Source organism: Hypomesus transpacificus, chromosome 12 (assembly GCF_021917145.1).
Source record: "Hypomesus transpacificus isolate Combined female chromosome 12, fHypTra1, whole genome shotgun sequence".
In the NCBI taxonomy this organism is placed as follows: domain Eukaryota; kingdom Metazoa; phylum Chordata; class Actinopteri; order Osmeriformes; family Osmeridae; genus Hypomesus; species Hypomesus transpacificus.
The window spans coordinates 2,589,048-2,615,950 of NC_061071.1; the positions used below are offsets into that span (position 1 = coordinate 2,589,048).

The window sequence follows — 26,903 nt, forward strand, 5'->3', positions numbered from 1 at the left end:
TCACCGAAAACATGCCTAGGAGAAGGATGTGGTTAATATGTACTCAGAAAGGACATAGCCTTAGACAGAGGATTTTGGAACTGAAAACAAACAAGCTGGGTGCTGATTGGTTTAGTGACTGCCTCCCTACCAGTGCTGCTGCCTATATGACAGTGTTAAAGTAACTAATAATTTTTTATTTATTCGATAAAACAGGCTATATTTGGTCAAATGCTTTGACTTTTCTCAACCATAAGGGATTATATTATTCGTAACAAAACAAACTAACAACATTCAGAAATAGTCACCGTGAATGTAGGTGGCCAGGGGCCAAGAATTACCTACAGAGAAATATAAAAATAATGGCCGAATAAATAATACCCTCAAAGTACACGGCTGTTGAGCAGAAATTTGGAAATCTATGGCTGCTAACTGCTGCCCATTTGTAGTAACGCTATATGTGTGGTGAACGGTCCAACTAGTGTCCCCTGGTGGGTACATGTGGAGAGCGAAATCAAGTGTCACGTGACAACGTGCGAGTTGAAAGTTCATAGACATTTGCGCTTCTCTCGCCAGTTCCGCTCTCTGTTTTCACAACAGAGACTCTTTTTTTATTTTACAAAACGGCTTGAAATTATTTAAAATAGGTACTCAACAGCCCACCGGAGATCATATCCAAGCGCTGCAGAGAATGCTGGCTACAGGAGCAGTAAGTAAACCAAATATAGTTGCACTAATGCTGAATATAATGGCAAGCTTGGTCGATTGCTGGCTAACGTTAGCACAAGGCCAAACGTTGTAGCTAGCTAACCAGCTAACTTTACTAGCGAATGGTCATCTAGCTACCTCACCTACAGTACTCTTTTTGATATGCCTAGTCTGCCTTATCTTGAAAAGTAAATCCGTAGTGTAGTAACTACACGTTTGTACAATTGTGAGACGCTTTCCGGTATTTCTAACACGTCTAGTCGTGGAGTGAATGAACCAGCTAGTCTTTGTTGCTAGCTAGTAAGCTAACGTTAGTTGGATGTTGTTCAATCTTAAAGTTATGTGCCAAATAACTGCACTGTAGTGTAGAAGCTAATTTGGTTTTGAATCACAATCATTACAGGCTGTAACCACGGCGCTGGCGCAAGTGGATAGGGAAAAGATCTATCAGTGGATAAACGAACTGTCCAGCCCAGAGACCCGCGAGAATGCCCTGCTCGAACTCAGTAAAAAGCGAGAATCTGTCCCAGATTTGGCACCCATGCTGTGGCACTCTTGTGGAACCATAGCTGCACTCCTGCAGGTAAGATCACGTCATCATTGACTCGCTCAGCCACTTGCACATGTTTCTAACCACTCAAGACTTGAAAATGTGTGAGCTGATCATCAACTCCACATGACTCTTTTCCACTGTTTATCATGTGCAACAGGAGATTGTGAATATCTATCCCTCCATCAACCCCCCAACCCTGACAGCGCACCAGTCTAACCGGGTGTGTAATGCCCTTGCCCTTCTGCAGTGTGTAGCCTCTCATCCAGAAACAAGGTAATATGTCATTGTTGTTGCACCCACTTCTAAGTTTCGGTGCAGCCTCCTCTCAAGTGTATATCAATCCCGAATGTAATTCTTAAAACGTGTTTTCTCATGTGTTGTTTTTCTCAGATCAGCGTTCCTCACGGCACACATCCCTCTTTTCCTGTATCCGTTTTTACACACTGTGAGCAAAACGCGGCCCTTTGAATACCTCCGACTCACCAGTCTAGGAGTCATAGGTAACAGAATCAACCTCACAAACAAACGTCTGTTTATTAAGACAATGCCTTGAAATGGCCCAGTGTTTATACGTCTCCCTGTTTATCTTGAAGGCGCATTGGTAAAAACAGATGAACAGGAGGTGATCAACTTCCTGTTGACGACAGAGATCATTCCACTGTGTCTACGGATTATGGAGTCAGGCAGTGAGCTGTCCAAAACGGTAAGTTTGCTTCTCTGTGAAAAAATTGCAATTTACTCTGCCAACTTTTGAAAGCACTGTCCTCTAATATGTTTGTATGCTTTACAGGTTGCAACTTTCATACTACAGAAAATACTCCTGGATGACACGGGACTTGCATATATTTGTCAAACTTACGAACGCTTCTCCCATGTTGCCATGATACTTGTAAGTGTGTAACTTTGATCAATATATCATTTGTGATTGTCTGCACTTCAGCTGTTTGTCTCACTCTGATGTTTATTTCAGGGCAAGATGGTTCTTCAGCTCTCGAAAGAGCCCTCTGCTCGTTTACTGAAGCATGTCGTACGTTGTTATCTACGCCTTTCTGACAACTCCAGGTACTGACAACCAAAGCTTGTTACACTTGCCTGCTCTTTAGTCTGCTCTTGATTGATTGAAACAAGCATTGATAATCATAGAAAAACCAACTTCATCAGTATGGAGGGAACACAGACTTGTTATTATAGTTCGATTAGAGTGGATTTGGATAATACTGTCTGCACCCCTCTCGTCTCATCAGCATGAACTGTGTCTCTTTGTGTCTCCTACAGAGCCAGAGAAGCCCTTCGCCAGTGTCTTCCAGACCAGCTCAAAGACACCACTTTTGCCCAGGTTCTGAAAGACGACACCACCACCAAGCGCTGGCTGGCACAGCTGGTCAAAAACCTGCAGGAGGGACAGGTCACAGACCCAAGGGGCATCCCCTTACCACCACAGTAGCTCCTCACATGCCCCGAACATCACCAGCAAGGCTCCGGCAGCCTGAGAGAAGCCGCCCGTTTGAAATACGGACACAAATAAGGGCACTTGTATTTTGTTTTTGTACAGACTTTAAGTAATGGGAAAAGGAACCTTGAGCCTTGTTGTTCTATGGCCAATCTACCCAATCTCCAAGTGTGTGGATGCTCTCTTTGTATCAAGAAGTTTTCTTTTTGTTGACTGTCCAATAAAATGTTGAAGCTCGGGATAAAATGCGAAATGTATAAATCGGGTTTTATTTACGTCGACTATGCTGACAGGTGTCAGTTAAGTACATATCATTAGATTTAGAGATTTAATACAAAAACATGACCTTGCTGTGAAGTGTCTTGACAAATTATGTACCATTTCTAAATGACATGGAGTCATTTATTGTAAATGGTTTGGATGGTGGCTGTGGTATACTTCAGAGGACACCAATGGAAGGAACCCCCCATTTTACCTCTGGCTCTGTCTGTGAAATTCAACCCTGGAAACTGAGCTGATGCTGTGTATTATTGATGCCACTGAACATGAGCAGGTGACAGAGAGGTAGGTAAAAAAAATAGATGCATATTCTTCAGCAAAACAGAGTTTACAAGGTATACCAAATTAGCATATAGCAAACGCTTTTTTGGGGGCTCCAATGTCAATGCGTTCATGCAAATGATTTCAGCCCACAGTCCAATATGTCCTCACACAGTGCACCAGCAGGTAAACTGGACAGATAAATGTTTCATGGCCATGGGTTAGTAACATGAGAAGGGACTGTCTCCAAACAGCCAGCTATGGTTTATGCTGGCCTTCAGCCAGAGTGTACTGTCCGGGTCTGGGCTGGGTTTGTGTCGGGGAAGGGATGAAGCACTGAAAGGCTACATTACAGTTGATGCACATTTTTGTATGTCAGTGAAGTGGCTGCCCAATTCTGTTTTGAAGCCAGCGTGTGAAGCACCTACTGAATCTTTGATGAATTAGATGTCCTATTAGGTAATTGACTGATTGACCATTCATGGTATCCTGCCTTGTGTTTTACTGCATCAGGTAATGATTTGGTAAATGTTTTGTTTTTATTAGATAACACAGGTTTAAAAGTTATGCTAGTTCTGTTGTAGCAATTGTTTATAACACAAATCACAAGTGTATAGATAAATACATTTTAATAATCAAGTTTACTATCAAAGTATTACAATTCATGAGATAAAAAATAATAATCTAATAATAGCATCTAATAATTGACGGTATTGGCTCAAATATGATTGATGATTCACATATTGCTTGTGAGGACCTTGCACAAACTTTGTACAGCATTTATAGTGTAAAAAACAAGAAAGATGGGTGAAAGAGAGACTGACCATCGAGTGAGCTGAAGGAGGGAGGGCGTGAGTGAATGAGGCACGGAGAGGCTGTGTGCGTCAGCCCAGTGCTGTGTTGACTCAGGATCAGTTACCCACCAGGCCTCTCAGCTCTCCAGTAGCACGGCATGCGGAGCACATTGGCTTCAGGCAGATTGGGCCAGGGACGGGGCCAGCCCTCGGGTGAAACACCCGGTCTGTAGAGATCTACAACAGCAACACGGCCTGGACTCAAACATGCTTCTCCATCAGGTGAATGCTCCAGCCTTATCGCTTCTTCTCCTGGTTCTGTGTCTCTTCTGTCTGAAAAGGCCTCTGCGTGCATTGCGGTAACATTCTGAGAACAACACAAATGAAACCAAACATCAACAAACAACTAATATAGATTCAGAAGGGAGTGTACTTTTCCAGGGATTTGTAAATAAGGCTTGACATGTATCCTCAGAACTCTGCACTCGAGGGCAGACAGATATATGAGAGTTACAAAGGAAAGTATTATATGCCTATATATAATAGGTGTGAAATCTATACTAAGATTAAGGAAGTGGATAAATAAACTGTAAAATCTAGTTTGCAAAGAATAGGGAAACTGCACATTTAGATAACTAGTGATTAGAATGTACAGAACACAACTCAGGACGTCTAATGTTATCAATGTTGTAAGATAAAATATGGAAAGCTTTTCATGGACTTATCATCAACAAACTCAAAGGCGCAATGACTGTGGTAAGGCAAATTATTTTCAAATTCTCAAGGATACATTCAAACGTATTCTTTTCATAACTATCTCTCTAGGCTAAACCCAGGCTCACTGGTTTTCCTAGTCTCATGCACTAGACATATATACCTCTTTACCTAGACATTATTACATACCTCACACACTGCTGCAGCACCACAGTGAAGAACCATTTAGAAGGTAAGGGTTTGAAGCAATATGCACTCAAAACTTCTCAATAGATTTGAGAGTTATAAGAGTCGTGAGAAGTAACAGTTTATCATTTTCATTTATCTTTATTTATTATGAACTATTGAGTGACTAGTATATTTCAATGTAATAATACATTGCGGCTGTGATTCCCAGGGACAGTGTGTATCTATGTAAGATACTGAGTACTGAGTTATTACTAATTACTTCATGTTGTACTATTGCTGGACATAATACTGAAAAAAAACTGATGTTAGAGTTAATGTGTCAGCTGAGGTCAGAAGTGAAAGGAATGCCCAGCCATGTTTTAGATTTAGCAAGATTAATGCCCTAGATTCTTGGAATTCTACAGCTTAAATGTTGCTACAAAGCAGAGTAGAGAAAGAGTCCAAAGCTGTAGCCAGGATAGTGAAAACATGACACTGCAAATTAGAGTTGCACCCACATGCCGGAGCCTAAGCATTCCTCTCAGCTGACTGGCTGCAGCCTAAATAGAGTGAACTCGGGATAAGAATTGGACAAAGGCTCTGTTGATCCGGGGTTGATGTTTGTTGTGGCAGGACACCAGCCATCCTCTGTCATGGACAGTGTATGATGGGTTTACTGCTTGTTCTAGTTTAACACCGCCAGTCAGCTTGGCATCACATACTGGATAACTAAGCTGAGGTTGCTTTGGCAAACTTAGACCTAAATGCAGAAACTACTTGCATGCTTGATTTTTTTCGTTCTGCTCTTTTATTTTAGCTGCCGTGAAACTCACCCAAAATTCCCAGATATCAGATGGCGAAAGTGTGAGAAAACAACAAATGGCTTCCACCAGAAGTGGTTTGCGTAAGTTTGCTATCCGTTCGATAAAAGATCAATCAAACTCCCGGTAACGTCTAACTGTCCTAAGATTCACGTGTAAAGCACCTGACACCCTACGTTTTCCTACTAAGTGCAGGAATGCTCTTAGTACTGTAGACCCGCTACAGTATTTATTTAGGCCAGGAGGGCTATCCAAGCTGTCCCCAGACATGCTAGTCTCACCCCTCTGCTCTCGCTCTGTCTATCTTAGGTATCCAGGGGGATGACAACCTCCAGTCAATGATTGTTGGCACAATTATGAGGAAAATCAAGTCTCGCACCTGGAAGAAACAGCGTCACTTCAAGCTGCAGGAGGACTGCATGACTATCTGGTACCAGTCCAAGAAGACTGGGAATGCCCACTCCACGTGTGAGTAGTGAAGGACACTGCAGTATGGAGATGCTGCAGACAGCACAAAGTATCGGCCCACATGGTTTATTTTCAATGTTTTGCTCGAACAACCATTTTTCCCAATGTTCTGTTGTCTCATGGTTTCTTTTCAATGTTTTGCTCGAACAACCATTTTTCCCAATGTTCTGTTGCTGTTCATGTCGACAGTATTTGCTGTTAAACACTTCATAATGTTCTGGCTTCGTGCAAACGCTCGTGAATGAGAGTGATCATCTATACGCGTCCATTTTGTAACTAAAGAAGAAGAACTGAGAGTCCTCCTCTGTCTTCCTGTCTCCTCCCTCCAGTCTCTGTGAGTGATGTGGAGGCCGTAAGGGAGGGCCACCAGTCCGAGGTCTTACTCAGCATTGCCGATGAGTTCCCCCCCGACCGCTGTTTTACGTTGGTGTTCCGCGGGCGCCGTGGCAACCTGGACCTGGTGGCAGACTCAGCAGAGGAGGCCCAGTCATGGATCAAAGGGATGAGGAAGCTGATTGAGAACCTGGAGAACATGGGGGAGAGAGAGAAGCTTGACCAGTATCCTCCTCTGTGACTCTCAACACAAGGTTTACCTAAGACCAGAGCCAGGAGTCTATCTACTAAGCAGGCCAATGAAGTGATCCGTAATCATAGTAATTTTAAAGCCATGGTAGACCGATTTCTGTGACATTCATGATTTCCCTTAAGTAACATGAACAGGTGGATCTGCGACTGGTTCAAGAAAGCTGACAAGAACCACGACGGCAGGATGAACTTCAAGGAGGTGCGAGACTTGCTGAAGATGATGAATGTGGACATGAACGAACAGCATGCCCATCGGCTTTTCACCGTAAGATCCCCGTGTAACATCACGTCAGGTACGCTGCTATTATTTCTGAAACCTTGACAAAACCTTTGTGTGACCACGCATACATGTTCTGTTTCCAGGGAGCTGACAGGTCCCAGACGGGCACCTTGGAGGACGATGAGTTTGTGCTCTTCTACAAGATGCTTACCCAGAGGGAAGATGTCCTGAGGGTCTTCCAGGACTACTCTGGCGATGGGCAGAAGCTGGCCCTTCCAGACCTGGAGGACTTCCTGCGAGACGAGCAGCTGCAGAGCGAGGAGGTCCGGCAGCACGCCATGGAACTCATCGAGCGCTACGAGCCCTCCGACACAGGTGGGGACCTCTGCCCTTCGGAGACGTAGCTAGCCTGAACAAACTGTAACAAGCGTGGCGTGGCTCTCACACCGGCGAGCTCAGCTACAGAAGCTTGTGAGTTGTCTGGAAACCTGTTCAATGCTTTACGTAACCAAATGAGTCAGCAGAAAAAAAAATTCTAACATGACTAGGTGCAGTATTCGTTGAACGCTGTTTTAAGAAATGCTATTACGGCAACAGGCACATCACTCGCGTAAACCGGTTCAGGCTTAAGGTCAACGTGCCTTCCATTTTCCTTGTCGTTTCCTGTCAGCCAAGATGCTCAACGCCATGTCCATCGACGGCTTCCTGATGTACCTGTCTTCGGCCGAGGGTGCCATCTTCAACCCGCACCAGCGGGATCTGTACCAGGACATGAGTCAGCCGCTGTGCCACTACTTCATCTCCTCGTCCCACAACACCTACCTGATGGAGGACCAGTTGAGAGGCCAGAGCAGCGTGGAGGGATACATCCGGTATAATATCGCCTCTCTTTTCCTGGCTTCTATTTACACTCCTTATTCATTGACAACATATTATTAATCTCAAGTGACGATACTGTATTCAAGATTTCATGTTGATAGCTCACTGGGGAGAAGTCTTAGTAGTGTTTTGGGGAATAGCTGGGTTAGATTTGTTTCGGGTTCACGGTGCTCTCTTGAATAGGATTGACGAAGTACCATCCAGGAGTGTTGAATTGAAATTACTTGGGAAGGCAAGGCAATGATGATCCTTAATGCACTGGTCTTTTTGGTTTGTGGTTCCGGTAGGGCTCTGAAACGAGGATGCCGCTGTGTGGAGGTGGACAGCTGGGATGGCACCAACGGGGAGCCCATCGTGTACCACGGACACACCTTCACCTCCAAGATCCTCTTCAAAGATGTGGTGAACGCCATTGGAAACTATGCCTTTAAGGTCAGGCGTTTCCCTGGGAAACACGTGCGCCGAGAAACACTATCACTAACCCTCCATCATAAGCTGTGTTATCCTTTGCTGTTTTGTTGTGACAACACCATCTTATACTGTCACTGTCACGGCCACAGCCGTGCCCCCCTATTGTTTTCGGTTTTGCCCTGCCCTAGTGTTTCCCTGTCATTGTTGTCACATGTGTCTCGTTCAGTTCTCGTTAGTTTCATTGTGTTCACCTGTGTCTTGTTTGTTTCTGTGTATTTAGGTTCCTGTTTTGTGTCCAGTCTTTGTCTTAGCATTGCCGTTTGTCCCTGCGTGTACCCTGTCTGTTTCGAGTATTAAACCCTTTGTTTTTGACCATGCCTGCTGACTCTCCTGCGTTTGGGTCCTACCCCTCCACACATCGTGACAGTCACCACATCACTTGACATCTCATTATATGTGTATGAGTAGTAGTATCATCTCACGTTATATATTCAGTTCATAGTTGAAAAGTCGAGGCCTATGATGTGAACCAGTTCATTCAAAGAGGGTGTCTTGTACCAGGTTCACCTGTGTGCCACAGGGGTCTTTGGCTGCATCAGTCTGCCAGTCAGTGAGCATACGACCCCTGTCTGCCTCAGTGAAACCCACTGGTGTATGTCTAGGTGTTGCCTTTCCCCAGTGATAATACTGTTGAATAATTAACTCCCTCCACCCCTTCCTCTCTCCCAGGTATCAGAGTACCCGGTCATCCTGTCCATCGAGAACCACTGCAGTGTGGAGCAACAGCGAGTCATGGCCCAACACCTCAACGACATCCTCGGAGACAAGCTGCTGAAAAGCACGCTGGACGGACAGATCCCCCCTAGGCTGCCTTCTCCGGAGGTAAGGACGAGCCGCGGCCCCTAAAACACCGACCTCTCACCCGGCAGGGCCTTCCGGGGGGTGTCGCGGTGACAGGGACTGCCTCCCGCTCTGTTGGGGAGCATAATCCTGCAGGATTGACGGAGCAGAGCTGAGCAGAATGACCCTGGAGCCACCTTCACTTTCTCCTCTCTGCTGAGGCTATATGAGATGAACGTGCTGCGCTGACACCTTGAATTATTTAAAACCACAATATTGTTCCTTCCCGGTGTGTCAGAGGATATGACAGGTGCTCTTTCAGCACCGCTCCTATTGCCATTATACAGGACCTGCCTCGACATCAAACACAACCACAATAGTTACCGTGACTCTGGTGGTCTATGTTAGCATGGCCGGACACAAAGATTTGAAATTATGAATCTTTCTGAGGTAAAAAAAAAAAAAAACCCTATGGTTGCCATCAACAAGTGTATAAGTGATACCTTGACATTTGTAGGATGGATAAGTTTCTAACGCTTACTCTGCTTCTGAGCACTGTAGCTAAGGCCTGGGAAAAGGTTGCAACAGATGACTTCATCCAAAAGTTTGGCGAAAGAAAGAAATGAGCGTTTCATTAACAGTTTAGTTCTAAATATCCAGTTATTAGTAAAATATCTGTCTCTTACTCTCCCTCTCTTGCCCTCTGCACGTGTGTCCCTGTGCCTCAGGAACTGAAGGGCAAGATCCTGCTCAAGGGGAAGAAGATCGGCGGGCTGGAGGGGGGTCTCAACGGGATGGCCGAGGACTCGCTGACTGGGGAGGTGAGCTACGAGGACGAGGCTGCCGACATCGACGAGGAGCACCTCCACCACGACAGCCTGCGTCGCAGGACCAAGGTGGGACGGGGAACTCTGTCTTCCTCTCGGGCTCCGCATCTCGGACGATCCGAGACTGTCACTGAACACACAGCGTCGGCATGGGAACGAGACGTGTTTCAAACTCATTCTCTGTTTCTCTGCATTTCAACATCCACTGGCTCTCATATCCATTTTGCATAACGCGGCAGACTTCATGCCTCACCCACACTGTGTGTCTTTGTATTGTCAATTCTGTAGGTATCTATCTCAGCAATTTAACTCGATTTAAATATATTGTATATCATTTGGCCTTAGTTTAAATGAATGCCAATTATTATTCCTGTACCAGGCCCAAAATAGTGCTTAAAATCTGGACTTGGCCGCAGTGGAAAAGAATTGCATAAATCTCATAAAAGAAACATAGGCTAGAGACAGGGACCAGACAGAGGGTGTTTGAGGTGATCTCGTTATCTGAGCATGAGGTGAAGGGAGAGGGGAGGGAACTGAGAGGTGCTACTCTGCCATATGAGAGGGGGAGACAGAGGCCGGGGTGAAGGTTGTGAGCAGACTCCTCTAAAATGGGACACTTGATCCTTTGAACACTGCTAATAGCATTCAGGGATCTCCTTTGTTACAAAACACTGTGACACCTCTTCATGCATTTGTGTGCTGTGATACAATCAATAGGTACAAATCCGTAGGCTTACCGGAAATCATTTTTGACGAGATCATTGTCCCCCCCCCCCCGATTATTGCACTGGGTACACATTTATAGACCAACAGACACATTCATGTTTATTGATAACCATCTGAGAAGCATGAAATATCACATGGGGCTTGTCATCACCCCAGCCATCAGAGGTGAACTCAGGCACCCGTCTGCCATAGACTGCCCAGCGATGCCCCTGGCTCGAGTGACTCAGATGATGGATGTCCTTCAGACAGTATCTCACAGTCTGTTGCTGTTGAGGGCTGGTGCTCTCGGGTTCCACAGCCAGCCAGCTGTGCACTGGGAGCCCTAGTAGAATCGTTAATGATTTTGGCCTTTTGCCGGCATACCTCTGAACCTTACAGTCACCCAACCTCTCTGGCAGACCTACTTTGGTTGACAACCTAGGGCAAGTATCACTTACTCCATCTTGGAGATGTTCAGTCCACATGGTGCTTTCACTTGAGGCAACGTGCTTTAAGCTTGCTCAAATGGGTCTGACTGCAACAAATTATTTCTAACCCGTGTGCAGATTCTTTAAACTTTTTCCCAAGTAAATATGAATGGAAGATACTTGATGTCTTTACCACTCCTCTGCTTCCTTAGAAATCCAAGCAGCGTCTGTCCAAGGAGCTTTCGGACTGCGTGGTGTACTGCAAGAGTGTCCACTTCAGTAGCTTCAAGCATTCCCGCATCCACTCCAAGTTCTACGAAATCTCATCCTTCACTGAGTCCAAAGCCCGCAAACACCTGAGAGAGGCAGGTGGGGCCTGAGTTCCCGACCTGCCCCACACTAAAACCACCAGGCTCCTAAACAACACTGTATTTTGTTTCCATAACAGAATCATGGGCAGCATCGCAGATAGATGGATGTAAAGTATGTGTTCAATGATACTGATGTGCAATAACGCCTTGCTCCATCCAGGGGCAGATTTTGTACACCACAATTCTCGACAGCTGACACGGGTGTACCCCAGTGGCCTGAGAACAGACTCCTCCAATTTTAATCCACAAGACATGTGGAACGCCGGGTGCCAAATAGGTGAGGTCTAAGTTAGATTTGCGATGACACCCAGGACCATTACAATGCCATTGGGTGAATGTTATTTTAACCAATCTTCTCCTTGATTTTTTTTATGTTGCTCAGTTGCACTGAATTTCCAGACTGCAGGGGTTGAGATGGACCTCAACGATGGACTCTTCAGTCAGAACGGCCACAGCGGCTATGTCCTTAAACCTGACTTCATGAGAGGATCTGGGAGGAGGTTTGATGCTGAGACTCAACAGAGCCGTGATGGCTACCAGCCTCTCAGTCTCTCCATCCAGGTAATGAAAAGGAACAAATCTAGATTGTGAAAAATAAAAAGCTACAGTTCACTTCAACCCCTTTTCCCCCCCCCCTCCCCTTTCAGTCTCCGCTTAGTGCAAATGTCTCTCCCATCCTTCCTTTGTGTGTGCCTCCAAGGTGATCAGTGGACAGCAGCTTCCGAAAGTGAATATCAAAGAGGGCTCCATCGTGGACCCGCTGGTGAGAGTGGAGATCCATGGAGTTCCTGTGGACCAGGCTAAGCAGGAGACCAGATACATTGACAATAATGGTAACTGACAGACCCAGTCTCCTCTGTCAGAGGAGGGCTTGAGATGGCATCTCTCTCCTGCTTCTGTTCCTTCAATCTGTCTGTTGGAGACTCTTTTTGATTACATAATATGTTCACATCATATTTTTACATATTCCATTTGTATATATTTATATATATGACCTGTTTTTCAGGGTTTAATCCTGTGTGGTATGACACTCTGAGGTTTACCATCCACACTCCTGAACTAGCACTCGTACGCTTTGTGGTGGAGGACTATGACAAGACGTCCAAAAATGACTTTGTTGGACAGTATACCTTGCCTTTTACCTGTATTCAGCAAGGTAGTGTTTCCTCCTGTTAGGAGCTACTGTGATTTTGTGTTGTTATAATTTCACATGAGTAAAATGGTATTATTGGGAGGATGGTTATAGACTGTATTGTTTTCTCTGTTTTTTTCCTCCAGGTTATCGTCACATCCACCTCTTGTCCAGGGATGGAACCAGTATTCCTCCGGCCTCCTTGTTTGTGCATGTTAAAATCACTGAGCTTGTATGAGATGGACATGGAGGATTCAAGTTGCTGCCTACTATGATGAAATGTGTTCCTCAAGGAAAAGTGACAGAAGGTTACTATATGCACAGTTGATTGTTAACATTTAAGATTATGCTTCACAATATTCAACTATGCAATGATAATTGTATTATTACTCAATTTAATATGTTATGGTAATATGTTTAGTATTGTATGATGTTTTATGTATTCAAACTAAACTTAGCCAAATTATTTTATAGTTATTCATGTGCTTTTAGAAAGTATGAATTTGATTGACTTGACTTGTAATTCATTAACCTAACAATATTTATGGTGTGTATCATCACATGCATTATTGATGTGTGATTAACCTGCTTAAGTCTTCAGTACAGTATATCATCAAATGTTTACTAAGCCTGTAGTTGATAGAAATGATTTGCAATGATATTGTGTAATATTGTGAAGAAGAATGTGCCACTATTTCAATCAGGCTTATCAGCAGTATTTTCCATAACCCATGGAGTTTTTGTCCAATTGTACAGTGAGTTGGAATGCATAGCACACTGTGAAGTTCATATCAATCAATTTCAGATTTTAGAGTTGAGTTCTGGTGATCTGGATCAGGATGCCAATGGCTGAACCCCACCTCCGTTTTGAAAAATACTCTATTCCAATAATGTAGCCTTTCCCCCCCACAAACAACCCAGGACTAAAATAAATACATCAATGCATTGCTTTAGTATAAAGACCAATTAGAGAAATTCCCCAAAATATACCTCAAAGTCTATTATGTCTTTTGTAAAGGATGTAAATATGTTCAGCTGGTTTAATGATTGTCTATTTTTGTACACATTCTGTGTCTGTTGCATTTTGTGTATACCTCAGACCTCCTGTAGTAACAATAAATCATTACTGATTTGCCACAACTGTTTGCAATTAAATACGATTTAAAGTATTTTCTAATTTGAATTATTTATGCTGGAAGAAATTTAAGTCTAAGACGTAACAGCCACCAGCTGTTAAATATGCTTCTCCACATTAGATAAACACATATTTACAGATCCATAAGTAAGCAGAACTATTCTTTGAACAGGCTTTTGTATCTCGACTGCTTTAGCCAAAACACCGGACATGGATTGCTGGTTGAAATCATTTTTATAAATCGTGTGAAACACTGTCACATGGTTAGGGCAAACAGGTAGGAGTTATGTGGTTCGTAAGGGTTTTATCCTTTTAAGTATGCCGAATTGTGGTAATTAAGGCAATCATCTTTGTGTCCTCGGTTCCTAACACGTTCAAAGACATATTTCAAAACACTTTCTCTTATAAATGTATCAAATGTTATGATCTTACGCTCAGCCCGGCGTCCTATAGAGCAGCCCCAATATCGTAAACGAAGTACGGTGCTCCACGTTGATGTCGCATGCATTCTGGTAGCTAGCTAGCTGGGGTGGTTTATTAGTAATTTCAGATTTATTTAGCTAGCTGCTTGTCAAACCTAAAATTAATTATGGTTGGAAAGATAAAGAGAGTTCGCCAAAAGCTTCACCAGGGAGCTGTGAAACTTGACAGTCCAGGGAGTGGTGTCGCGAGGTCCACCTTACTTGATTTGGAAACAGCACCAATCCCTGCGGTTCCAAGTGGTTCTTTTTTTGATGTAAACAAGACCAACCTTGCATCGTCGCACGCCAAAAACGCAAAGACAACACAGGTGCATTAGCGAGCACAGATGTTAACTTACATTAGAAAGTAACGTTTAAAAAAATATTCATAATACAGAGCGAAATGAATGGCAATAGAAATGCTATCACAATTACCTTATTTTTTTTGTTCACAGGCGTCAAGTTATTTTCCATGTGGAATCTTTGCTGGCACGAAAATAAACCCTGAGGCTCTGGTGCAAACTTTGAAGTTTGAAGAACCTTCCAATGAGACACTTGTGAATAAAGGTAAATAGCAGTAGTGGGCCTTTTAGGGGACATGGCTGCCTCTGTTCTCCTACTTTGTTCCATTATTCTCGTCTCCCACTAGGTGGCGTATGAGACCCAGGTATATAATCCATGATATCAAGCCAATTTACATCGATAGCTCGTCAAATTGCAATTTAATTCAGGGTATTTGGAGGTTGTAATGTGGAATGAACATCAATAAGACTGAGATGGAAAAGGTTAAGGCACATCATTAGACCATATCTAAATAATGTATGAACAATGTACTGTGGTGGAGTTGTTGGGGATGAATCAATGTTTTAAATTGGACAAAGGGTGAACCCCTAATCCCTTAATTATTCTGTTTGTAGGCATGGCTATTTTTTGGGGCTTTCAAACACATACGCCTACCTCTTTGAAACTGTGACCTAGTCTCTCAGGCTGCAGAGATCCTCCGATCTAAGCTAAGCCAGAGCAGTGAGCTGCAGTGCTGCAACAAGCCTCGCTAGACAACGGACTGGAGCTATTTTTAGACTCGCTGCAGTATAAAAAGCTCATGCATGAAATCATGGTTTAGCTGCATCAGTGTTCTCCACTTCCTCTTTGACATTGAGGCTGGTGTTGTATGGAGGCCCAGCTGCAGCTGGGTTGCTCTGCCTTGCTCCTCGACGAGGGTCTCCTGTCCTGCAGGACGGCTCCACAGCACGTGTATGGTAGCAGCCCAGTGATCTCTCATCTACTCCTAGTTATGTCATCATTTGTTAGGTTAGCTGCCTAAGTGGAGCTTTTGATTCTTTGTTGATGCCACAGTGGCAGCGTGCCCAGGTGTGATGCCAGTCTCCAGGGAACATCTCCCATGGCTGATTGAAATAGCTCCACTCCCTGCTCCATCTTCTTCTTCTACTGTTTTAGCCTAACTAAGAATGCATAAGCTCTTAACTAACCTGTCTGATTATGTCATTAAGATTATTTAATTAAAGATAAAAACGCCTTCTCACTTTTCTTCTTCTGGCAAGTGTTTTTTGAGTCCTTAAGAAGAATAAATAAATAAATACTTGTCAGAGCAGGTGGTTGCCATGGTGAGAGGCTGTTTTGCTTGTAGTGCTCTTGCGTTACCCAAAACAGCACCTGCTTCCTCTTTTACAGCCTTCGAAATATGCCCGTACACGGTGCGTTAAACATGGCAGCGATGTTGGAGGATGCTGCCAGCTTTGGGCTTTTACCGTGTGGGAAGAGAGGGGAACACTGTCAGCTGACGGACGTTAGACCCAGCAGAGTTGTTTGTGCTCCATTTGCTGAGTGCCTTTTGTAAGAGCAAAGTCCACAGGGGTTTATCCCCCAAATCCAGAGGTAGCCTGTTCCATCGAGCAGCTGTCCAGTTAGCCACTTCCCCTCCCGACTCTAATTATAGAATGAGCCAACAGCAGCCTCTTATGTCTTTTCACCTCCCCCCCTGCCCCCCATACACACACACACACACACACACACACACATACACTTCCTCGCCCCCGGGTCCTCGTAGCGGAGCACATCAACTCTTATCAGACAGGGTTTTAATTGGATCGTTGTTGCCTAATTACTGACCTTACGACTGGAGCTCGGCCTATGTACTGGCTGTTTTTTTGGCTTGGATCAAACGGATCATCTGCCTGTGCAGATGCGGGTTTCAAACTGTGTTTTAGTATGGCATGTTGAAGCAGAGAATGTAAGAAAAGGCAGCTATCCCTTTTCACAACGCTCGTTTCATGAAGGCATTGGCAGGACCCAAGCCAAGGCCTGACACAGAACCAGCCTGCATCCCAAAGAGCTTCCCCCCCATGCTGAGATGGAGTGTTGGTGCCGGCAATGGAGGACTACCAAAGATCCCTCACTGACCCATATTTGTTCTACCCCCTCCCCCTCCGCTCACCACCCCCCTCAGCCTTACTCAAGCCCTTTCAAATCCAGTCAGCCGGAGCACACTCACTGTGGTCTGAGTTTGTCCTTGACACCAAATGGAAGCTGGGGGCTCGACTCGGGCCCCAGAGATTTAACCCTTTTCAAGTGCCGGTCAGCCCCCCCCACTCCCCGTGGGACGGAACGTTCAGAGAAAAGATGACTGCAGCACTGTGGTTTGTCGACCGGCTCTGCTTTGACAAAGAGCACTCTCCGCACTTTAATTGGAGGTATCAGTGTCGGGAGCACAACCAAGCGATGGCTCCTGTTCACCTTTTGGATGCCCCCCCCCCCCCCCCCTCATACTCATCTCCATCACGCCTCCTGACTGATATCTGTCAGTGCAGTCAGGCAGGGGGGGGGGGGAGACAGGAAAAGGGAATGGAATTCTCCAGCCTCTCATAATTGGCGCTATCTGTTTCACTGATGCTAAGAACCTGATGCTCCCAGAGGGAGCGGGGCGGCGGTGAGGGCCCTCTGCCCACCACAAACAGCACGGAGCCCTGCTGGGGGGGGTGGGGGGTCGGGTTTCACCCCTATCTGCAGTCGGGAACGCTCCAACACTGCCGCAGAGTGGAGATGCCTATCTGGCCTGTACCCTGCTGCACTGGCAGGACAACACGGTTGTTGTTTGCGCTGTGGCGGGCAGATCAAGATGGGACAGGAGCGGGCGCCCGATGGGCACCAGGGTCCTGCCGAGGCCCAGAGAGAGAGGGCCGAGGACTGGGGAAGAATGGGCCCGTGGTTCCACCTCATGTGTGCTCGGTGGATTGTCCTTTGGGGTAATGGAGAATATGGATTGTGATTAGTGGCTGTCGAGTCCTCTATGTTCCCATATCCGTGCCCCCTGGCAGGCTGGACAGTGAGAGGATGGAGAGATGAGCTGTGCTCTTCCTGACTGGTCTCTCAGGTCCCCGTGGAGGTGTTCTCCCCCCCCGAGGGCCCACGCTGACCCCGGTGTGTTAGCTAGCTGTGCGGTCGAGGTCCAGCCCAGACCTGTCTCATCACCATGGCAGCGGCAGGAGCGTGCGCAGCTGGGAGGTGGGGAGTGCCCAGCCAGCCAGCCAGAAGCCCAGACAAGCCAACTTCACCCAGCTTCACTGGCCATACAGACAGCCTCTCTTATTTATAGCCGTCTTCAAACAACAACAATTATTGTTTTGTGTAATATCTCTCAACCATCCGTCTGGTCTATCACTAGGCAGTGCTTCAAGTGGAGCTAGTCTCATATGATGTCTCATCTCTGTATCAGAACCACCATTTGAACAAAGAAATGCCCTCTCTCGCTCTCTCGCTCTCTCGCTCTCTCGGCACCAGCTGGGTGTGTGGCATCACGGCTGCTAATCCGGGCGCTACGCCTCTTAAGAGACTCAGGATCTCCTAGGACAGGCGGACCCTGGTGCGAGCAGATAAGATTAGACGTGCTTTGTTACGATTCGTTGCGATCGTTATCGGAGAACAGGTGTGACTGTCCCCCCTCGCAGGAAGCATGGTGGGGCCCCGCCTGTAGCACCCCTCATCGGCATGGTGACGACAGCGGGAGGTTCTCATCGATCGGTGATCATATGAGTTCCACCCCTGCGGGCGGCTCCTGGGGCCGCGGGGCTCGTCAAACGCACCCGCGCTCATCAGGATGACACACGGGCTGTTTGTCGGTTGGCTGTTGACTAACCTTTCGACCTTGTGCGTGGCGGGGGACAGCAGTGGATCAATAACAGAAAGCATGCCATTCAGCGCACATACTAGGATGCCATTAGGACGCAGTCTGGATCTACTCTCTGGAATGTTTAGAGTCAGTCAGCCAGAACTGCCTGGTGATGGTTTCATGTCAGAGTCCAGATACTTTGTCTTTCCTTTTTACGCTCTGGCGTCAGCCACCAAATAAAAGTACGTCTGGAATCAGACTGGGTGGAAAAACCGACCCTGATTGAATGTTCCAGGCTGTGGGAGAATGGGAAAGGGTGGGGGGGTGGGGGAGCGACGCAAAGTGACCACGCGCTGAATTCCCTCGTGTGTGACTATCAGGCTGCTACACTGCCAAGTGTTGGGCAAGACGGCTCATTTGAATATAGCAGTGAGGGTTGGTTCCATGCACACCTGGCTCCCCTACTGCCCCTGTCACCCTAGCCACCCCCCCCCCCCCCCCCCCCCAGTCAGACAGGAAGCTGTGCCTAATTCAACTGAGGACCCGACTGCAATCTGCTGTTACTGTGTCAGTGTCCACATCTAGCTGTGGTGGCGTTGCGTGTTCGTGCCGCTCTCAGTGGGCACAAGGACGGCGGCAGCGTAGTCCCCACTTTCTGTTTCAAGAGATGGCGGAAAGGAGAAGGAGAAATTGTCCCCTCCCACGAGACCTCCTCGAGGAGACGCTCAACTTGTGGTCTGGAAGTCGTGAAAAGAGGCGCAGGTGCAGCCATTCTCCCAAGCCACCCGAGGATGGCGTTTCCAGGGCCGCAGTACTGGCCTGTCATTTGTTTTCCCCTCTCCCACACTTGTCTAGATCCAATGTGACATATTTCTCAGTCTCCTCCAAGGTTGCTGGTGCGGCACATTTCCATGTCCTGGACTCCCGAGGAGTCCTGGCTGAACAGTATGTCTGGGTCCAGGTGGCGTGGGCTGACGTGTGTCTGGGGGTTATCAGAATGGGATATGCAGCCTGCCCCTCCCTCTCCTTCCTTATTCCCCACTGGGAAGGTTGACTTCCTGACACACACATGCCCCCCCCCTCACGTCCCCGGTGCACCCTGCAGGCTCCAGGACAACAGACCAGACCACAGAGCTCCACGGATGGAACCTGGGGAGGTCAAAGCAATGAATAAAGCTGCAGGCAGGAAGGTGTTCCTAACCTTCTCCTCTCTCCTGGAGGATTAACAGGACTGTTTTGCTCCCCCCCCTCATGTACGAGTAGCACGTCTCTCAAGGTTGCTCATCCTGACCTTAAACGGGCAGCTTAGAGCTCTCTGACACGCTATAAGTAAACAGGACTCTCTTCCTCTTCATTTGTCCACCTCTGTCATACCTCGTTCACCTCCCCATTCACTCAGAGGTCATTATCTGGGACGCGTTAGCTTGCTTACAGGAGCTCGCCGTCCAGTGAGACAAAGCGAAGCGACCGGGCTTTGTGCGCAGGCTCGCTCAGAGTCGCCGTCTGACAGCCCTTCCTCCAGATGTGGTCATCGAGGACTGCTGCATGGCTAATTACAAAAACCCATCCCATCAGCACGCTAATAATAGACCGCCGCAACACACTGACGCTTCGCTTTCCCAAAGTCGAGGAAGAGGCAATCGATCAGGCTCCGCCCCCTCGGTCGGAGGGCGGAGGTTCGTGTCGAGGAGGCAGTGAAGCCCTTTGATCTGCCCTTGTTGAGTCTCATGTTTCTACAGCACATTTCTGGACTAGCAGAGAACTTTCTGGTCTAGCGAAGCTCCAGGTGTTTTTTCCCTCTCATCTCCCCGCCCTCATATCCCATGGGATTGAGAGGGAGATGACAGACACTCTGACAGTACCCCATAAACGCTGTAGGACGTGTGTGTGTGTGTGATGAGCTCTCTCCCCCCCTCACCACCACACACACACGCACACACACACCTTCCCTCAGCTCATATCAGAGTTTGTTCATGGCTCAGGAAGGGCTAGGGTGGGAACAAACGGAGACTTTGCTCGCCCCCCCACACACACTCTCCACAACAGCCACACACACACACACACCCTTGCTCAGTCCCAGTGCGCTACAACCCTGGGGACCTCAAGGTGGTCGTCCTGATAGGAAAACAGTTTCCATCCCTGTGCAGGATGTTTTTCCCGCGAGGGATGGAAACAGAGACGGTCGGCAGCGTTCCCCTCCCTCTCCATCTGCCTCGGCTCGTCCTGTCACTTTGCACGGGGAGAGACGCCAGTCACATGGGCGCTGCGTACCCACGGCAACACTTCCTCTCGCCCCCGCTTTCATCTCATCAATGGGACTTTTCAACTGCCTTTTAGAAGGCGGTGGCAGTGTGTGCGAGACGTGTTTGATCCTGTGTGTGTCTGTGTTCTGGATGCCTGTGATCCTGGGTTCCTGAGCGTCCGTGTGTGTGTGTGCTCATGATCCTGTACCGTGAGGTGGGAGCAGGGTAACAGCGCGGTTGTCCCGTGTGTGTCAGGTGGCTGAGCGGTTAGGGCGTCGGGCTAGTAATTAGAAGGTTGCCGGTCCGATTCCCAGCTGTTCCAAATGACGTTGTGTCCTTGGGCAAGGCACTTCACCCTACTTGCCTCGGGGTGAATGTCCCTGTATGTACTGTAAGTCGCTCTGGATAAGAGCGTCTGCTGAATGACTACATGTGTCTCCAGGCCCAGAGGACAAGAAGCAGCAGTCGAAGAAGGAGAAGATGAAGGAGAGGAGAGATCGCTGGCTGAACAGTGAGTAGCACGCAGCGGCCGCCCGGCCACACACCACCACAGCCCTCCGAAGAGCTCCGGCTCAGGCCACGGCTTAACATCAACAAGCCCCCGCCACAGGCTCCACCCCACAGGCTCCACCCCACAGGCTCCACCCCACAGGCTCCACCCCACAGGCTCCACCCCACAGGCTCCACCCCACAGGCTCCACCCCACACACTCATAGCTCTTAAAGGGTCCTTTTGAATTTGGGATGTCAAAGTTCGTAGACAACAGTGTGAGTAGCCCAAGGTGACATTTTCAAAGGGTTTGTTTGTGCTCTAGGACGGATAGCTCAAGGACAGCGGGTTTGCCGAGCGAAACGACCAAAGGAGCCAGTCTTGTCTCTGTAATTACAACCCCCCCCCCCCCTTCAGCCCCACCAGCAACACCACCACCTCTTCCTCTATAATTGTGATCACTGGTAACTAAATCTGCTGATCCGATCAATTCCCACTGAACCCTAGACGTTTCCTCTGTGCATATAATTAGGAGCTAATGGTCCTTTTGACTGTCTCTGAAACCCTAGACAGGCACCATGGTTCGACAGTTTTCGGAATGAACAAGGGTTGTGGGGAAGCTCATAGCTTTTCTGTTATGAGCACTACTGTATTGTCGGAAAATTGGATGGGGTGGTTTCTGTACTATGCATGCTTAGAGCGTTTGACTGTGTGCATGTTTAGATCTGTGCCAAGCTTCTAAATATGAACCTGAATCCGGAGTCAAACTATTCTTTGCTGTCAAGCTTTATAAGCTGTGAGTCACCTCAGTGCATCCTGCTTATTATCTGATTAAGTTTTAAATTGGCCTACATTTTCACCTGCTCTCGCACTGTTTGCCTGTGTAACTGACATCTGGTTTAAATATCTGCCTCTTCTTTGATCATGATGTTTATCGAGGGGCTGTGATGGATTCCGTTCTACTCACTTCCCTTCATAAATTAAAGTCACTTCAAATGGGCATAACTCAACATTAAACCAGAAGCTAACCATGTCAGGATTTACAGAATGTAGGATTTTCTGCACCATGTGAAGGAAGATGGCACCATGTGAAGCTTAGAAATACACAAACACACAAGCACCACTGGCTTCAAAACAAAACTGCCTCCGAAAGTTTGAGAACCACATAAATGATGCAGTAAACACTGTGTCCGTGAGGAACTGAGCTGTGTGTTTTACCCAGTGTACATTGTGTGAGATTTCTGCCTGATAATGAGGTTCACGTTTGGGACCTGCTTTATGTGCCCGGTAAACCAGACTAAAGCCATGCGGAGATGGATGGTATTTCCCCAGGTGTCTGAAGCTGTCTGCTGTCTCTGTGCCCTCCCTCCCTCCCAGAGATCAGCTCCATCAAGCTGGCGCGGGAGCAGCAGGTGGCGCAGGCTAAGCGGCAGGCCATGGCCGTGGTGGGCGACATGCGGCCCCTGGCGGACGCCCTGCCCGAACTCTCCCAGCTCCTCCCTTCCACCAAGACGTCCACCCGCAGGAAGAACAGAGTGTGAGTAGCCCAAGGTTCGAACACCTGGCCGGGTCACCACTGCTGCTCAAGCCATGGGAGCCGTTCAGAACCTCAGGAACATCAATCGTTGGATTGTTGTCGACTCGGAATTAAGTCCGATTTGAAGGTCAAGTCTGTAAAGATGGTACTGTATGTGTCATGGAAGTATTCAAAATCTAGTTGCAATTGATTCAGGAGCTAATCAATGTCAGGTCATTGAGTGAACTCATAGTATGGATTTCACTACTGGAATCTAATTAGAATCAGAGTAAATTACACTCAAAATCAAGTCAATGGATGGTCTGGTCTATCATCCTTAAATATACAGATAGTAACAACATTGTATAACTGGGCCTCTCCAGTTAGATTATGGTAGGGCCACTGTTAATTAATAAACAATGACATCAGTGCTATAGGGTGAGCAATGTCTGAGATTGTGTTTGTCTGTGAGTGTTAAAAACACTTAGCTGTCACATGGTCCATCCCTTCTGGCTCCCCTCCACAGTCTCAACTTTGTGTTAACTAAGTGCCCTTCATTCACTGGTATGGGTCATTCTTAGCATTTTAGTCAAACAAATGCAAGACCTTACGTGATGGCATGGCTGCCGGTTTGAAACCGACACCCCTCCCTGACCTTGGCGTTGTGTCGGGGGGGAGCTGGGGTAACAGAGCTCGCTCCAGGACTGACATCCACAGCTCACCCCTCCACTCAGCGGGGGGAACCCAGAGTACCACCGCACTCTAGGGGATGGTTAGGACCAGCACCCCGGGGGGGGGGGGGTCTCTGGACCTCCACACAGCCTGCGCCTGGAGTATGGTGGAGGAGAGAATGTGGTTGACCGTGACAGGTTTTTGACCGTGACAGTGTTTTTACACAAAAACCTCAAATCAAGCCCTTTTAACAACAGCATTTGACCCGAGTGTTGTACAATTTCAAATAGCTAAACCCATAAAACAACACGGTACAAAGACAAAAGACCAGGATCACAGGCAAAAAAGACAAGACAAAAAGCCATCGTCTTCAAAAGGTAAAACGGCAGGTAAATCAAGTCAGATTGAATCTGAGATATTTTCAATTATCCTGCCACTGCTGGGTTGTGAATGCAACGAGGCACTTTCAGTGGGGGGGTGGGGGGGGGGGGGGATGTTCAGTGCTCTAATCCAGCCCCTGGCTGCAGGCACCGTGTGAGGCATGCTTTATTGTGATGGGCAGTTTTTCACTTGGGTTCTAAATGTCTGGACGGAGCGCGGTGCTGCTGACGCCTCATCTCCTCATGCACAGCAGCGGCCTCAACCCCTTTACACCTCGCACGAGCAAACACAGGGATGTGCCATGATCTCAAAGAAAATGCTTTCAAAAATATGAAAGTCCCATATTAGCTTGAAGAAAAGAAAGAAAGACAAATGGATCTGGATTCTACACCTGCTGATCTTCTTCACACCTCTCTAGCATGGTGCTGATCCCTGTGGTGAATGCTGAGATGTTCAGTCCTGGGTTTCCCCTCAGAGGGCTGGTTGCCAGGCAGTGGGGACCCTAACACGCGTGCTTACTCGTCTTGCCTGGGAAGTTTGAAGGCACCGTCAGTGAAGTCAAGAACAAGTCTAGAGATGACTCATGCTGTAATGCCACATTTGATGAGTTAAATGACTAGTCTGTTTGCTGAATGTCAGATGAGTGGTTCCTGAGGTCACATGAGGTGTTATTAGGTTAGACATTATGGAGATGATTGTCATTGTATGTTGGAACATGAGGAAAGTTTTCCATATGTATATATGTTGCCATCACGTCAATGCACGTGGTTGTATTCGCATCGCCACGCAGTGCTGTTTGTGCGACTGACAGGCAGAGGCTGGCAAACGGGGAAGGTAACCCGAGCCAGGGGCTGGGATGTCACGGTGCTAATACAAGACGTGCTCATTACCCCTGTCTGAGACACCCGAGTGCCTGCCTGTCTGAGGAGATCAGGGGGCGCACGGCACGACCAGCTGGGGCGCTTCTCAGCATCAATGACTTGTTTACCTGTGAGATTGACGTATTTTTTCCGAGTGAGAACTAGATGTTGTCGGCTCCCCCCCCCCCCCCCCCCCCTCCCACAGACAGTTTGTCAGACAGCTTCAGAACAGAAGGGTGTGTGGATGACTTGATATGCATGTCTGCAGCGGCCCTTCGACAACTCTCATTATTTTCGTACGTTTCTTTTCTGGATCCAAACCGTATAGCGGAACTAGTCAGCCCGCATCCTCTTTTTGTTTGCCAAAAGTATCGAGTTCACTGCCTCATCCCATCTGTGTTATTACAGGCAACGTAGATATTTATGATATCATTTTTCCCCTGCTGAAGTATTGAGCCTGCCTGTGCTGTGGACCTCCAGAGCTGTGTTTCTTACAGCATGTGTGTCTCTGTGTTTACCTCCTCGGCCCTCTGTCTCAGCTGCACGTGTTCCCATGACCCGAAAAAAAACCCTCACCCACAACATAACAATGCTACCCACATAGACAACCATATTTACATCTCTCTCCTAATGCCCTCTGATGGATCGCTTCTTGTGATCCATCACAAGCCGTCTCATGGATTTATGCTGATCCTGTACATCCCAGGCCCTGTTTCTGACAAGTGCCAATGCTTATGGGCATTGCTTATGCTCTGCAAGTGCTGAACTTTGGTGTGTGTGAGTGTGACTTCACTGACTATTCATCTGTTCATTTAAATGTTTAAACGTGGTCTCCGGTTATAATCTGCACCTGGGTGCATCATCAGCTGTCTCTGGAATAGGGAACCCTTTTCCTGAGGTGTCTTCCTTCTTTTGAGTTTTTGGGACTTCTTTTTCCTGTCCTCAGAAGATGGAGGATGGAAATAGGCTCTGATCTGTAGATCTCTAAAGCCCTCTGTGACCTTGCTTGTTAAAGGGCCAAACTCATCAGAGGTGATTTGAAGAAGTAGAAAATATGCTGCTACATAAAAAAAACTCCCTTCACCCACCTCCACAAAGCATCTCTCTGTGGTAACCTGGGAGATCAAATATACATTTCAATGAAGGGAGGTGTGTTTCAACCCACAAGGGTCATGGTACGCCGAAGTAGCTGATTGTGGGTCAAGCCCAGTTGGATCTATCATATTTCAGATACATTATGCTTGGTCGAACTGGCAGGTCTGCAGACTTGGGCTCTTAACAGGAATGCAGGCTCAGGTCTTTGAACCCATCTCTGGTTGCTTAGTAGCATCTTTTAACCTACCCACCGTCCTTTTCAACCCTGATCATCTCCGGAACCTTCTCTTCCCCATTCAGGCCTGTGAAGAAGAAGCCAGAACCCACAGACTTCAGCCTGATGAAGGCTTCTCAGAAACGCAAGCTCATGTAAGTCACTCTAACCTCTGGCTAACCCTGCCAAATCTGCCAGCCCTTAGCAGCTACTATGCCCCCAAGTCTGGCCCCCTTTAAATGCTACAAACATGTATTCAGAGACCTGAGTTTGACACATATAACAGCAGATTATTTGCATCCTTCCCAGGGCCACCAGAGTAAACTGACCAGTCAACCTCTGAACCTGTGTCTTTGTTCTCTTTGTAGCGAGGCCGAGACGAGTCGGTTCAGCGAAGCCGTGAAAGACCTGGCCTCCAAAACCAACCCCCTGGCGGCCATCAGTGAACACCTGAGGAAGAGGATGAGGCAGGAGGAGGAGCAGGGACCCAGCTAACTCCTGGAGAGGAGCGGCCCTGCAGCAGAGCCGGGGCACGGCTGAATCCTGGAGTGACCTGCGTGCCACTGCAGCGGGGCAGGTCCCAGAGACATTGCAAAAGCCCCCTGCCTTTATTTAAGGATCTCCCCCGACACCCCACCATCCATTCTGTCGTCCTTCCAAATGCCAGATCAAACTGTGTTGGTTGAATTGGTAGTAGTCAGTGTAGACTAGAACGGTAAGACACCAAGGTCGACAAAGGTGCCGTTTCAAAGGATCATTTTAATGTGTAGCTGAAGATTCCAGACTGCATTGATGAGCTACCATATTGTCTCTCCTTGAATTTTCTTACTGTATATCTTCCACTTTTCTTAGCAGTAATAAATTGCTGTATATAAAAAACTGTCAATTTTTTTGCACTCTTAACAGGAAATGATTCAGGTTTCAGGAAAGGGTCTATGCAGCCCATGCTTACATAAGATACCCAACCGCCTTATCTACTTATGACTTCAGGTTTTCTGTCCCTGCACTTGAATGTAATGAGAGAAAGCAGATTTTGTCGTCATTCGATGGAAGACGGCTGTGTCTATCGTTGCCAAAATATTTTGTGAGTTACTTATTGACTATAAATGCTACTGGCA

General features: G+C 47.2%; 3 protein-coding genes across 4 annotated transcripts; all 3 read left to right on the forward strand.

The window, feature by feature from the left end:
* Nucleotides 1–512: 512 nt before the first annotated feature.
* cnot9 (CCR4-NOT transcription complex subunit 9) lies at nt 513–2,943 on the forward strand. Its single transcript, XM_047031409.1, has 8 exons — nt 513–688; nt 1,091–1,270; nt 1,398–1,513; nt 1,631–1,740; nt 1,834–1,943; nt 2,031–2,129; nt 2,211–2,302; nt 2,516–2,943. Exons 1-8 carry the CDS (start codon nt 671–673, stop codon nt 2,682–2,684), a joined length of 894 nt encoding a protein of 297 aa, XP_046887365.1. The 5' UTR covers nt 513–670; the 3' UTR covers nt 2,685–2,943.
* Nucleotides 2,944–4,701: 1,758 nt separating this feature from the next.
* Nucleotides 4,702–13,723, forward strand: plcd4a (phospholipase C, delta 4a). 2 transcript variants are annotated; one of them, XM_047031407.1, is made up of 16 exons: nt 4,702–4,780; nt 5,724–5,810; nt 6,037–6,195; nt 6,525–6,753; nt 6,916–7,045; nt 7,144–7,375; nt 7,671–7,872; nt 8,167–8,311; nt 9,020–9,172; nt 9,859–10,026; nt 11,303–11,459; nt 11,622–11,738; nt 11,844–12,022; nt 12,162–12,294; nt 12,468–12,617; nt 12,740–13,723. In XM_047031407.1, the coding sequence occupies exons 1-16, from the start codon at nt 4,726–4,728 to the stop codon at nt 12,829–12,831; spliced, it is 2,388 nt and encodes a 795-aa protein (XP_046887363.1). In that variant the 5' UTR covers nt 4,702–4,725; the 3' UTR covers nt 12,832–13,723. The 2 variants fall into 2 exon arrangements, with proteins under 2 accessions (XP_046887363.1, XP_046887364.1); XM_047031408.1 differs by lacking the exon at nt 4,702–4,780 and adding an exon at nt 4,882–4,970.
* A 271-nt stretch (nt 13,724–13,994) lies between these two features.
* On the forward strand, nt 13,995–26,689 carry slx9 (SLX9 ribosome biogenesis factor). Its single transcript, XM_047031529.1, has 6 exons — nt 13,995–14,518; nt 14,645–14,756; nt 21,001–21,069; nt 22,425–22,584; nt 25,872–25,940; nt 26,154–26,689. Exons 1-6 carry the CDS (start codon nt 14,318–14,320, stop codon nt 26,278–26,280), a joined length of 738 nt encoding a protein of 245 aa, XP_046887485.1. The 5' UTR covers nt 13,995–14,317; the 3' UTR covers nt 26,281–26,689.
* Nucleotides 26,690–26,903: the final 214 nt, after the last annotated feature.